This window comes from Coregonus lavaretus (assembly GCF_964263955.1).
Source record: "Coregonus lavaretus genome assembly, chromosome: 19".
Classification (NCBI taxonomy): domain Eukaryota; kingdom Metazoa; phylum Chordata; class Actinopteri; order Salmoniformes; family Salmonidae; genus Coregonus; species Coregonus lavaretus.
The window spans coordinates 38,014,358-38,028,977 of NC_140006.1; the positions used below are offsets into that span (position 1 = coordinate 38,014,358).

General features: G+C 41.7%; 2 protein-coding genes across 2 annotated transcripts in view; one reads left to right on the forward strand and one right to left on the reverse strand.

Moving 5' to 3' along the window:
- LOC311146290 (zinc finger protein 644-like) overlaps positions 1–5,484 on the forward strand; it is a 7,004-nt gene extending 1,520 nt beyond the window's left edge. The window contains exons 3-7 of the mRNA XM_084182782.1: positions 10–1,909; positions 2,918–3,484; positions 3,649–3,774; positions 3,990–4,095; positions 4,387–5,484. Coding sequence (XP_084038908.1) covers positions 10–1,909; positions 2,918–3,484; positions 3,649–3,774; positions 3,990–4,095; positions 4,387–4,585 — 2,898 coding nt within the window. The 3' untranslated portion in view covers positions 4,586–5,484. The remainder of the gene's footprint in view (positions 1–9; positions 1,910–2,917; positions 3,485–3,648; positions 3,775–3,989; positions 4,096–4,386) is intronic.
- Positions 5,485–9,167: 3,683 nt separating this feature from the next.
- LOC311146411 (uncharacterized protein) lies at positions 9,168–13,818 on the reverse strand. Its single transcript, XM_084182916.1, has 11 exons — positions 13,595–13,818; positions 13,288–13,313; positions 13,077–13,164; positions 12,077–12,500; positions 11,887–11,965; positions 11,534–11,606; positions 11,000–11,147; positions 10,838–10,901; positions 10,371–10,501; positions 9,958–10,047; positions 9,168–9,771 (listed from the first exon to the last, which is right to left on the reverse strand). The coding sequence occupies exons 1-11, from the start codon at positions 13,660–13,662 to the stop codon at positions 9,742–9,744; spliced, it is 1,221 nt and encodes a 406-aa protein (XP_084039042.1). The 5' UTR covers positions 13,663–13,818; the 3' UTR covers positions 9,168–9,741.
- Between the last annotated feature and the right edge of the window lie 802 nt (positions 13,819–14,620).

The window sequence follows — 14,620 nt, forward strand, 5'->3', positions numbered from 1 at the left end:
GCTATCAAGCAACTGATTTTCAGTGCGCCAGCAAGATATCCACGTGAGCAAAGCGTGGCTCACAAGCTTACGCCACTGAAAGGGAAACCACAGACAGACCCTTGTTCAGAGGAGGAGCCATTGTTTTTTCCTTGCACAAAGTGCAACATAAATTTCAAGGAGAAGAACCATTTGCACCGGCACATGAGGACTCACACAGATCCGCCCAGTCCTATCAACATGCCAAAGCCTTTTATATGCAGGGAGTGTGGACAGTCGTTCCGCTTTCGCAACTCCCTCCTTCGGCATATGACCATACACCAGGAGAGAAGAGAGAGACTCATTGAGGAGATCAAGGGCATGAATGAATTGAAGGATGAGGGCACAGATGCAAGGCTACAGTGCCCCCAGTGCGCTTTTGGAACAAATTGTCCAAATACTTTTATTCAACATGCTAAGACTCATGAGAAGGACAAGCGGTACTACGACTGTAAGAAGTGTAACTACATGGCTGTGACAGTGTTAGAACTTGAGAGACACGTGAACAAAGAGCACAGTCTCTGTAAAAACCAGGAAGAGCTTCCAGAGAAACCCAGAGTGTTTAAGTCAAAGGAAGATGATGAAACGCATCATTCTTACTCCTGTAACCGTTGTTCTTATGGCACCTCAAGTAAAAACGTATTTAAAAATCATCTTGAGATTCGTCATAATCAGACATACGAGGAATATGAAGCTTTGCAGTGTAGAGAAAGAAATGAGTATGCACAACCACCTTCTGAGATGCACTTTCCCATTAGAAAATCCCCAGTAGTAGATTCCTTTTCTTCAGAGCTGACATCAAAATTATCTGTAAAAAAACAGGCTTTCAGAAAAATAACAGATTCGCCTTGTGATTCAAATGACATTTCTGATCTTTTCAAAAAGGATAAGATTGTTCACAGAGCACAAAGGGGCTTCAAGTCTCAACCCACAGAGTCAAAACTTGACAAGTCAATAAATAATCTGTTGTCTCGACAAAGACGTGACAAGCAGAGCAATGAAAAAATTGATGTCACCACAGGTTTTTCTTTTGTCGAGGACAGAAACGGGGACAACAATGATCATGATTTTGGAAGAACATTGTCAGGAATTTCAGAAAATCCAAATTCTCCCTCTAATGGCCACAAATGTTTATTGGCATCTAAGTTGGAGAATAATATATTAAATTCTGTCTGTGATTCTGGTTTAAGCGAAGGTATTAGTGCAGACCTCAACAGCAAACATGTCTTTAAACTTGTCGTAGAAAAGCCCATTATGAAAAAGTCACCTTCCAAAAGAAAAATGTCCACCCCTTATCGCAATACTGTTGACCAGGACTCTTGCTTCATTTTACCAAAACATTTGCAAAGTCCAAAGATGCTAAATATGGTGGAGGATATGGAAGAGGAAGACTGTGATGATAAGGAGGATGTCTTCCAGTATAGTGACTATGCCACAGATGCCAACACTAAACTTCTTGATAAAAGTGAAATCAAGCAAGAGAAACCGTACATTGTTAATTCCTTTAGCAGAAGAATGTCTGTGAGGGGAGTCCTTGGAACCTCTGAAGACATGTTTGAGAAAGGTCAAGACGGGCAGTCGCAGCAGAAGCCAATTGTCAAGGAAGAGTGCATCGAAACACAGATTTTTGGAGAGACCCTTGCGCCCAACTCGGTGCCACTAAGTGAATCCTTTTTAGATTCGGAAGGTGGTGGGGAGCGGAAGACCTGTCCTTACTGTACTGCAGTGTTCGAGTCAGGTGTGGGATTATCCAATCACGTGAGAGGGCATCTTCATAGGGTTGGACTGAGTTACAATGCACGCCATGTGGTATCAAGAGAGCAAGTGGCTTCTAAAGACCGGAAGCCCCGCATCCGTCGAAAGATGGTAGCAATGCAACGACTGAAAAAAGGTACTAATTTCCTTTATCTTTCCATCTTATATTATATTTTGTTGCATGGATGGTTATGTTCTGATCCTTCAATATAATGTTCAACAGTGCTGGTCACCTTCATGTTGTTATACAGATGAGCCAGCGGTCAACCATTTGGCTTCACAGAAACCTCCTCTAAATAGAGACGCATAGGGTTTTTATTAGCTACATTTACATTTTAGTCATTTAGCAGACGCTCTTATCTAGCGCGACTTACAGTTAGTGCATTCATCTTAAGATAGCTAGGTTGGACAACCACATATCACAGTCATAGTAAGTAGATTTTTCCTCAAAGTAGATATCAGCAAAGTCAGAGCTAGTGGGGGGGGGGGGGGGGAGTCAAGTGTGAGTGTTAGTTCACGAAAGGCATTTTTTGGGGAGGGGGTGCTGTGGAATTATTCTCTTTTGAAGAGGTGGGGTTTCAGATGTTTTCAGAAGATGGGCAGGTACTCTGCTGTCCTAGCTTCAGGGGGAAGCTGGTTCCACCATTGGTGTGCCAGGACAGAGAAGAGCTTGGACTGGGCTGAGCGGGAGCTGCCCTCCCGCAGGGGTGGGAGGGCCAAAAGACCAGAGGTGGCAGAACAGTGGTCGGTTGGGGTGTAAATAAAGGAAACTAAATATTGTATTGTAAGAAAAAAATTACACACCTGGTTTGATTGGAGAAGTTTACATTATTCAACATAGGCAAATTCATCAATAATTTGGTAATAATTTGTAGGTTGTTAATGTCATTACAATGTATTCATGATGTGTTAATGTATCATGCTAATACGTGAAATACCACACCTTAAAGTTATACGTCCGTGATCTTTCATTACTGTAGTACTAGCTTTGCCATGACACATTTTGGCGTAGTCGGCGGGATTGGGTACACTGCTAAGTACTCGATAAATAATCTTTAAAAATTTTGAATGGGATGGGAACTAATTTCTTTGGCATACAAAGAAGTTTTGACCAATTATTTCTGCTGTGTTGCTATTATTTCAGCACCCAGGTTGGGGTCCGAGGACTCTCCGGTCCGAGGGCACTCCTGTCCATTATGTGGGGACTCTTTTGATAATAAGACTGGGCTGTCCAACCATGTTCGGGGCCATCTGAAACGGCTCGGCAAAACCATCGCCACTAAGTCCAAGTCCCCAATGTTGTTGCTCCGGGAGCTGATGCGTGACAAGAGAGAGTTCCAGAGAGCTCTGCAGATTCTGGGCAAAAAACGGATCCCCTCCCATTCCAGAATCCCCTCAAAGCAGGCCACATCTAATCACCTGACACCTAAACGGAATCCCATCCAGAACCTCTACAACAATGCCAAATCACTGGTGCCCATGTATTCTCTACCAGGGGAAACATTGGATAGGAAACAGGCAGAGACTAAGTTGGAGGTGAAAGGTTCACTCTCGAGTGCCTTGATAGGAATTCTGAAGAGGAGGAAGTGTCAGGTGGACTCAAAGTTGAGGACTTCCTCTCTAACGGCAAGAAACGCCTTGGCAGTTCCCCCCACCAGCGAGCACAGTAGAGGAGCACAAGTCAACTCAACACTCTCAAACTCTACATCAGGTAAGACCAAGAGTCCATTTAAAGTTAGGTATGAAGGGATGTTAACGAAATACAAAATGTTAGCATGAAAGATATGAACGCCAAATCGAGTGTCTGTATGCGTGCAAAACCATGGCTGATGTGGTCAAAAGTGTGATTGATTTTCGTTAAATATTGTTTCACAGAGAAAGGTGAATTCAACAGGAAGGTGTGTGTCCATTGCAATGCAACCTTCCACAGCGGTGTTAGTCTGTCCAATCACTTGCGGGCATACGCAAAACGAAAGAGGACTGCCTTGCTGGAGGGAACAAGTAAGTGCCTTTGCGTCATCATCAATGGCACATGTTCACAAAGTAATATCATTGCTCACGGCCTCACTACTGTAAAGTGAACACAATGCTTTCTTCAATGTCACTGCCTCACACAAACCCACTGCCTCACACAGACCCACTGCTTCAGTACACGCATGGTCACCAGTCAATACCAAACTTACCTGAGCATGTTGTTCTGTCTTGCCCTGTTTCAGCGTATGACTGTAAACAAAGGAGGCAGAGATCGAGGCCTGGTTCCAAGAAGAAGACGTCCCCCACTACGCCACACGCACCAGAGGAGATGTATAGACTAACCTGCAGGTACTCTATACCTCATCTTGTTATATGCCACAAAGGTTGACCACATACCACACTGTCTATGCCGTTGGTGTAAATTATTGTATTATTCATTTAAATGTTTCTGCTAATAAACACTAAGATTTAAGTTGGGGCAAAGCTCTATTCAATGCATTTGTATTGACGCTTTCAAATGAATTAAGTTTACCAAAAATATTTGCATTCAAAGATATTTAAGACCCAGGTTGTAGCTTATACTGTCTTTGAGGGCCACGTCTGAATGGGGGTCTTACTGTGCTTGGATCCTCTTTGCAGATTCTGTGACCTAGTCTTCCAGGGCCCCTTGTCGGTCCAGGAGGACTGGATAAAGCATCTACAAAGGCACATTATGAATGCCAGTGTCCCCAACACAGGGGCAGGCATGAGGGAGGTCACTTCATTGCCCAGGGACCCCTCCTTCTCCACCACCACTGAAAGACAGAACCCATCACTGATAACTCACACTGCCTCCTAAGCCAAGGGGACCTAGTTTTAAAAAATCACTATTTTGGTCCTGTGCGTGTATGTGTTTGTACATTGGATGTTCCTTCAGTTTTATACAGTTATAATTGAAAAATGCTTGCCACTATTACAACACACAATTTCAGAGGAGTATGACTACCTAATCTCTTAAAACACATTACATTTTTTGGCTATTGTTACATTTTATCAACATTTTAAATGTCCCATGTTATGAATATGATTCCATGTGGGCTGACTGTTTTCTTGTGTTTATGCAGTAATTAGTGTGGAACCCATTTCCAATAGAGACAACTCTTACCTCAGATTCCTAAAAATTCTCTGTCCACTTGGTCCAGTTTGGAGCACCTTTTCTCTGTATGTTGATATTTACATTTATGCTACACATGAAAACAAAAATGGGACAAATACAATTCTCTTCTGTATTTTAACATGTATTGAAATCATGATCATATTGCTACGATTTGTGTTTGCAGGTAGGGGGTTCTGGGTAAGAAAATAAATTGATAGGAAATCTACCTAAAGATTAGTTGATGACTATCAATATGGGTAAGTGTGGCTTGCAAGTTAATCACAGAACAAAAGGTTCAAAACATGGATGCCAGTTTGGGGTGGTGGGTTTCACATGCTGCAGTTATCTGCATATTAACTGAAACACCTAAATGAATAGGGTTTATCAGTCAGTCTGTTCAATGATGCAGTCACAGTGCTTATTGTAGCTGCCTTTCATGAATAACTGTTGCCTATATTTAATGTTTTTTAACTGTTTCAAAAAAAAATTGCTGTTTGTCTTTTTAAATAATTTATGTTTAAATGTATATCATACAGATATGATGCAGAAACCATTTTTGTGATGTTCTAAAAAATAAAAAAACGTACTGTTTAGTCAACTGGATTGACCTGTGGTGTTTTCTTTAAGTGTCCCACTATTAGTTTGTCAAGGATGGACAGATTGCTGTCATCCATGAACAATCAAATCATACCTGAAACTTAACTCATTCAGTAGTTTTATGATACTTAATCTGGTGAATACATCAATCTACAGTGGGATACCACAAATGTGTGGGACCACTGAAGACTCCATGAAGTTTCAACTCAATAAGAGGAATCTGTATTCACAGGATATCAAAGGGCACTGTTATTCTATAGAACCAGAAAATTGTTCCTTTCCAAAACTGCACAATTTTAACCTTAAGCAATAGTTGGTATTTCAAATGGCTGGTTTGCATATACTGTAGATGAACTACAGTGGGGAGAACAAGTATTTGATACACTGCCGATTTTGCAGGTTTTCCTACTTACAAAGCATGTAGAGGTCTGTCATTTTTTATCATAGGTACACTTCAACTGTGAGAGACGGAATCTAAAACAAAAATCCAGAAAATCACATTGTATGATTTTTAAGTAATTAATTTGCATTTTATTGCATGACATACAGTGGGGAAAAAAAGTATTTAGTCAGCCACCAATTGTGCAAGTTCTCCCACTTAAAAAGATGAGAGAGGCCTGTCATTTTCATCATAGGTACACGTCAACTATGACAGACAAAATGAGAATTTTTTTCTCCAGAAAATCACATTGTAGGATTTTTAATGAATTTATTTGCAAATTATGGTGGAAAATAAGTATTTGGTCAATAACAAAAGTTTCTCAATACTTTGTTATATACCCTTTGTTGGCAATGACACAGGTCAAACGTTATCTGTAAGTCTTCACAAGGTTTTCACACACTGTTGCTGGTATTTTGGCCATTCCTCCATGCAGATCTCCTCTAGAGCTATGTTTTGGGGCTGTCGCTGGGCAACACGGACTTTCAACTCCCTCCAAAGATTTTCTATGGGGTTGAGATCTGGAGACTGGCTAGGCCACTCCAGGACCTTAATGCTTCTTACGAAGCCACTCCTTCGTTGCCCGGGCGGTGTGTTTGGGATCATTGTCATGCTGAAAGACCCAGCCACGTTTCATCTTCAATGCCCTTGCTGATGGAAGGAGGTTTTCACTCAAAATCTCACGATACATGGCCCCATTCATTCTTTCCTTTACACGGATCAGTCATCCTGGTCCCTTTGCAGAAAAACAGCCCCAAAGCATGATGTTTCCACCCCCATGCTTCACAGTAGGTATGGTGTTCTTTGGATGCAACTCCGCATTCTTTGTCCTCCAAACACGACGAGTTGAGTTTTTACCAAAAAGTTCTATTTTGGTTTCATCTGACCATATGACATTCTCCCAATCCTCTTCTGGATCATCCAAATGCACTCTAGCAAACTTCAGACGGGCCTGGACATGTACTGGCTTAAGCAGGGGGACACGTCTGGCACTGCAGGATTTGAGTCCCTGGCGGCGTAGTGTGTTACTGATGGTAGGCTTTGTTACTTTGGTCCCAGCTCTCTGCAGGTCATTCACTAGGTCCCCCCGTGTGGTTCTGGGATTTTTGCTCACCGTTCTTGTGATCATTTTGACCCCACGGGTGAGATCTTGCGTGGAGCCCCAGATCGAGGGAGATTATCAGTGGTCTTGTATGTCTTCCATTTCCTAATAATTGCTCCCACAGTTGATTTCTTCAAACCAAGCTGCTTACCTATTGCAGATTCAGTCTTCCCAGCCTGGTGCAGGTCTACAATTTTGTTTCTGGTGTCCTTTGACAGCTCTTTGGTCTTGGCCAAAGTGGAGTTTGGAGTGTGACTGTTTGAGGTTGTGGACAGGTGTCTTTTATACTGATAACAAGTTCAAACAGGTGCCATTAATACAGGTAACGAGTGGAGGACAGAGGAGCCTCTTAAAGAAGAAGTTACAGGTCTGTGAGAGCCAGAAATCTTGCTTGTTTGTAGGTGACCAAATACTTATTTTCCACCATAATTTGCAAATAAATTCATAAAAAATCCTACATTGTGATTTTCTGGATTTTTTTTTCTCAATTTGTCTGTCATAGTTCACGTGTACCTATTATGAAAATTACAGGCCTCTCTCATCTTTTTAAGTGGGAGAACATGCACAATTGGTGGCTGACTAAATACTTTTTTTCCCCACTGTAAGTATTTGATACATCAGAAAAGCAGAACTTAATATTTGGTACAGAAACCTTTGTTTGCAATTACAGAGATCATACGTTTCCTGTAGGTCTTGACCAGGTTTGCACACACTGCAGCAGTGATTTTGGCCCACTCCTCCATACAGACCTTCTCCAGATCCTTCAGGTTTCGGGGCTGTCGCTGGGCAATACGGACTTTCAGCTCCCTCCAAAGATGTTCTATTGGGTTCAGGTCTGGAGACTGGCTAGGCCACTCCAGGACCTTGAGATGCTTCTTACGGAGCCACTCCTTAGTTGCCCTGGCTGTGTGTTTCGGGTCGTTGTCATGCTGGAAGATCCATCCACGACCCATCTTCAATGCTCTTACTGAGGGAAGGAGGTTGTTGGCCAAGATCTCGCGATACATGGCCCCATCCATCCTCCCCTCAATACGGTGCAGTCATCCTGTCCACTTTGCAGAAAAGCTTCCCCAAAGAATGATGTTTCCACCTCCATGCTTCACGGTTGGGATGGTGTTCTTGGGGTTGTACTCATCCTTCTTCTTCCTCCAAACACGGCGAGTGGAGTTTAGACCAAAAAGCTCTATTTTTGTCTCATCAGACCACATGACCTTTTCCCATTCCTCCTCTGGATCATCCAGATGGTCATTGGCAAACTTCAGACGGGCCTGGACATGCGCTGGCTTGAGCAGGGGGACCTTGCGTGCGCTGCAGGATTTTAATCCATGACGGCGTAGTGTGTTACTAATGGTTTTCTTTGAGACTGTGGTTCCAGCTCTCTTCAGGTCATTGACCAGGTCCTGCCGTGTAGTTCTGGGCTGATCCCTCACCTTCCTCATGATCATTGATGCCCCACAAGGTGAGATCTTGCATGGAGCCCCAGACCAAGGGTGATTGACCGTCATCTTGAACTTCTTCCATTTTCTAATAATTGCGCCAACAGTTGTTGCCTTCTCATCAAGCTGCTTGCCTATTGTCCTGTAGGCCATCCCAGCCATGTGCAGGTCTACAATTTTATCCCTGATGTCGTTACACAGCTCTCTGGTCTTGGCCATTGTGGAGAGGTTGGAGTCTGTTTGATTGAGTGTGTGGACAGGTGTCTTTTATACAGGTAACGAGTTCAAACAGGTGCAGTTAATACAGGTAATGAGTGGAGAACAGGAGGGCTTCTTAAAGAAAAACTAACAGGTCTGTGAGAGCCGGAATTCTTACTGGTTGGTAGGTGATCAAATACTTATGTCATGCAATAAAATGCAAATTAATTACTTTAAAATCATACAATGTGATTTTCTGGATTTTTGTTTTAGATTCTGTCTCTCACAGTTGAAATGTACCTATGATAAAAATGACAGACCTCTACATGCTTTGTAAGTAGGAAAACCTGCAAAATCGGCAGTGTATCAAATACTTGTTCTCCCCACTGTATGTTGTACCAGATTAATATCACAATGGTAACCTTGACAATGTTTCAAACAGGGTCAACCGTCTATGTTGCGGTTTATAAAAGGCTGTGAATATCAGTCACACACCAACAACTCATTATTTTTTTAAACATTTATTTTTGGGTATTATTCTTTTTTAATGATTGTAAGAAACTACAAAGTTGGGGAAAGCCTGTAAAGACCGTATTTCTCCAGGAAACAAAACATAGCAGTATTTCAAACCTTAAATCTCACAATGAATCGAAGCAGAAGTTCTATGGACAAATGATAATTGCGGGAAAAACATTGCAAATGTGCTTCAATATCTATTGAAATTAAAACCATTTCCAACTGAAAAATAAAAAGGTCCACAGTTACTGATGGATGTTCTTACGTGAAGAAATGTCTACATCAAACACAAAATGACTACAAGTTCTCAACTACGTGATATCTAGCTAATGGATGCTCCACACTCAAGGAAAACAGGTATTCTGTATTAGTTAAGATTATTCTGTATTAGTTTAGATTATTCTGTATTAGTTTAGAGGTACATAAGACTGAACATCAACGCTCAGGGCACAGACTATGTCCATTTGGTCTTTGTCTAGTTGGTTTTAATAGGTGGTTGTTGGCTGTCCATAGTTGTCCATAGCCAGTAGCTAGCAGTTAGCATCAACTGTTTGCCTATTCTTCATGGCCCTCATGATGACTGTTCAAAAGGATCCTTGCCCTGAAATACAACCAATTATTTGTCAATTCCATTCAATTTAAATGTGTTTTTGTCTACAGTTTTATAGAATTAACAGACTTTAAAAAGTAATACAAAACTTTGGTATTTTACAGATTATGGTGTAATTCCTCACAGATTCATAGCATTAGTTTAATGTATAGCAAAATGCCTGTTCAGATTGTTTACCTCACAGAAGCTTGCATACTCAGTCTTCATTCGTTTCATGGTGGCCTTCGCGAAGTTCACACTTTCCCGCAACTGTTTCGTTCTAAATTCCTTCAGTAAAAAGTCATATAAACATGAAATAGTAAGCACACCCACTTGTCTGTTGCAGTGAAAGAACAACAGATTTCAATAAAATAATGTATCATCTATCGCTTTGATGTTTGTTTCTTTAAAGAATTGAGACAAAATTCAAAATCAAACAACACAATCGGCCAATTTGGCCAACTTCATGTTGCATCCCAGCTAACACTACAATGACTTCCAAAACAATATCAGTGAGTGACCATTGCTTTTTAAAGATGTATCATGTGTTCCATTATTCACTGATTATCTGAGGTGTGATAACTGCTGTAGCAGCAGAATGGCTGCCTTACCATTTTGTTCCTCAGGTGGTCTTTGGAGCTCAGGTGATCCTGCAGTGACGATGGATGTACGGAGACGTAGACTTGGCAAGGAGCACAGTGGAAAATATCTACCTTTGTCATGTAATCCTTGTCCTGCAACGCTGCAAATGATAGGGGTGAGATATAGACGTCAAATCACGTGTAGGCTTAATGACACCTGGTAGTGATGTTCTCCAAATCATACAAGTGCATTTAGAATCAATAGGTTTCGTTTCTATTGAGGAAAGAAAAAATACCTAAACATTGGGGAGTTTAAATTTAGCCACCTTTAAAAAATATATATCTTCTAATTACATTCTTCACTTTATTTTCACAGTTGGACACAGAGGGGGAGAATAGTATGAGGGATGGACGCGGGAATGAATCTGGTGGGGAACAGTATATGTGACTAGCCAGGAGCGTTACCGATAGGCCACAGGCTTTGCACATTAAACTACCTCTAAGGCTTTGTCTGTTCATCTGCGGTCTATCACCTTGCCGGACTTTGGTTAACATGGCCTCCTGAAACGTAAAGAAAAATAAATTTCCCTTAATCGTCATACAGATTGATAATCTCACATTTCATTCCATCTGAGAGAGAATGTTTTTGCTTGACGTACATGTAAAAATGCGATTGCCGTGTCGTCGTAGTTGTTTTGATTTTGGATGTGCTCCAGGGTCTCCCAGTGACTATTGCACTTCAGATGCACCTCAAGGACACTCGCTTTATGGAAATCCAAGTTACACATGTCACAGGTGAAAAAATCACTGAAAAGACAATAGAAGGGGTCTTAAATCTGTGTCAACTCAAATCAATGTTTATTGGTAGCGTACACAGTTTTGCAGATGTTATCGCAGGTGCAGCGAAATGCTTGTGTTTCTAGCTCCAGCAGTGCAGTAATACCTAGCAATAAAAAAAATTATAAAAGCATTATACACATAATCCAGAAAAATTTTAAATATCAGAAAAGTCTGTCAGAGACCAGAATATAAATATATATATATATATATATATATATATATATATATATATATATATATATACACACACACATATAATGGTGTGTGTCAATATTATTGTGCATTTTAGTAAAGAGGTCCTTGCAAAAAAAACATGATAAGTCAGATGATGGTTCCTCCAATAATGTCTTTACCTTGGTATGTCCTCATTTGGGCTTCTGCTTCTCTTCTTCGTGACCTCTGGGGGAGACTTGGTTTGGTCCCCTCCTAAAAATGGACATTTAAAGACGTCCTCCAGTGATTTGAGTAAAATTGTGTGTTTTTTTTAGACACCTGCAAACTTCAAGGAGTAGGACATTCAATGAGTTGGTCTGATGGTGACTTTGTGAAGTCATCGGCCTCCCCTTGCTTGAGGAACAATAGAGGAGCAATAGAGAACCCCCCCCCCCCTCCAGGAGACTGGAATAGGACTTAACAATCACACACTTTCTCTCTCTCTTCACAACTCTGCCAGACCATTAGCAAAACAACACAGTTACAATCCTACCTCTTCCACTAGATTCTGATTGGCGATGATTGGGGTTGGTATCCCAGTGGGACCGGGTAAACCCTGGTGGATTTCTTGTCTGCAAAGAACAGAGAAACATCACCATTACAACGCTGCACCAGTGCAAGCCTCAGCAACATCTTTTGACCTTTCCCCCCAAATAATAACCTGACTTCGGTGAACCTCTTACCTCTTTGTCAAGTACTGCGGTTGTGGACATTTCTCTCCCATTTTCCCCCTGCCCCCAATATGCATTGAGGGGGAATGGTGGGGTTTCTGTCGTGGGCAATGACCGTTCTGAGTGGTCATGGCTGGACTGGTCAGGTCTGGAGCCATGGCTGGACTGGTCAGGTCTGGAGCCATGGCTCGACTGCTCATGTCTGATGCCATGGCTCGACTCTTCATGTCTTGTACCAGGCCGAGAGTATAACAAATCCCAGTTGAAGCCGTCACTATGTCCAGCTCCTGAAGCGGAGCCTTGATATCCACTACTCAGGCGGCTGCTCCCTCCACTAACTCTGTGTCTGTGATGGTCTTCCCTGCCTTTGGAAGGCTCCACTTCAGAGTCTGATGATGAGCCAGGATCAGGATCATACGGGTCGTAGAGCTCGGCTCTGGAGGAAAAAACAAGAGCATTTCAGCCAGGTCTTGTGCAATCCACATTTCTATGGTGTAATTTTTAAGCAGGCCTTCCACATCACTAGCTTCTATAGCCACAAAGTCATAAACCCTGCCCAGTTCTACAATTGATCTTGTTAAAATGTGATTTTAAACCTAAATCTAACGTAACAACAATGCTAAACTTATGCCTAACCCTAACCTTAAAGTAAGACCAAAAAGCTAATTTTGACTTTTGTGGCTGTGGAAACTGACTTTGTGGCTATTGGAAACCTTACACTAGGACTTGGCCATGTCTTCAACATTTACATTTACATTTAAGTAATTTAGCAGACGCTCTTATCCAGAGCGACTTACATTATTTATTTATTTTTCATACTGGCCCCCCGTGGGAATTGAACCCACAACCCTGGCATTGCCAACGCCATGCTCTACCAACTGAGCTACATCCCTTCAATAGCCATATAACGTACAAAGCTATGTTCCAAACAAGTCTAAATCACATTTTATGGGAAATACTCTGCTTGATACATTTAGAATGGATAAATCAAAAGCAAAACTGCATATCTTACTTTTCTGAGTTGCTTGTTTGCTGAGAGTTGTAGGATGCTGGGCTTACGGTCGAGTGCCTTGTGTGGTGAGTATAAACATGGGTTGTTTCTATGTGGAATAAAATAAGCTTTGTTCATTGAAATGAAAAACAAAAATAGAATGTAAGGAATGGGTTTCCTATCCCTATCAGACAGGTTTTACAAATATTGGGCCAAAGGTAAAATGACCTACCTGTACTTCGCTGGGTTGGTGTGATGCTGTACTCGAATAAAGAAAAGAGATTAAGGCTGATCTACTCAAACACAACACATTAATAGCTAACTGAGAAGCTAACGTGAATTTATCGCATGAATTATTTTCTTGACATACTTTTGTATTTTCAACAAAAAAACAGCAAACTATCTGTATGTTTATCATCAACTACATTACATTCTTAGATTAGCTAGCTAACAACTCTCAACTAATAGCTAGCAGCTAGTAAACAGTTAGCTACTAGCTAGCTTGCTGGCTACAATGGCTATGACGTTAGCTAGCCTACCTTCCATGAGCAGTGTATGTATTCGGCGGTCCAGAATCATAAAACGAGTGATTATTTCGTCGACTCATTCTCGTCCTCAGGTAATTCACTATTAATGCCTAACGAACGTTCATATTTTTGTTAAATGACTGTCTCGTTTACGTGACTGCAGCTAGCTAAAAGGCTAGTAAGCGGTCATCATGCTACAAATAAGATACGGAACACAATTTTCTATTTCTACCTGCAGGGGGCAGTATCTTCCTACTGTCACAGTAGTCAACGAAGAAGCTGCTTCTAGGCTCTAAAATGTATGATTACTGCCACCTATCGTGCTGGAGTATATAGACTACTCTGTAATGAGTTTCTAAACAACAGCTTTTTATTGATGATTCAACTTGCAAGTTGCAATTTTGAATAAAAGGTATGTACATTATGAAGTATAGCTATAGGGTTTAAAATGACAAGAGCTCTCCACATGCCAAGCAGATATTTGTGGCTTTCCTGGCTTGCTTGTAATGTGTAACTAGGAGCATAAAGCAAGTGCCAACATGCCCCATGTGCTGGAAGAGAAATACAGAAAGTCACCCACATAACTCAACTTGACTATATGTTATAGAATTACTAAAGTACTGGCAAGATAGTGTTCTCTGCAAAGCCTGAAATGTCTGTGACAAATGTCTCTCATCTGTCCGGATGTCAACCTCCCGAGTGGCGCAGTGGTCTAAGGCATGTGTCACTAGAGATCCTGGTTCGAATCCAGGCTCTGTCGTAGCCGGCTGCGACCGGGAGACCCATGGGGCGGTGCACAATTGGCCCAGCGTCGTCCAGGGTAGGGGAGGGAATGGCCGGCAGGGATGTAGCTCAGTTGGTAGAGCATGGCGTTTGCAACGCCAGGGTTGTGGGTTCGATTCCCACGGGGGGCCAGTAGGAAAAATGTATGTATGCACTCACTAACTGTAAGTCGCTCTGGATAAGAGCGTCTGCTAAATGACTAAAATGTAAATGTAATGTCAGAGTTACAGGCATTGACTTCCAGATTGTATTTCA

Excerpts from the sequence above, each read along its gene's own strand:
- LOC311146411 (XM_084182916.1), bottom strand. The coding sequence starts at position 13,662 with ATGAGTCGACGAAATAATCACTCGTTTTATGATTCTGGACCGCCGAAT. Across the intron at positions 11,966-12,076 it reads CCGCAGTACTTGACAAAGAG|ACAAGAAATCCACCAGGGTT; the intron begins GTAAGAGGTTCA and ends TGTTCTTTGCAG. Across the intron at positions 11,148-11,533 it reads CCAAATGAGGACATACCAAG|TGATTTTTTCACCTGTGACA; the intron begins GTAAAGACATTA and ends TTGTCTTTTCAG.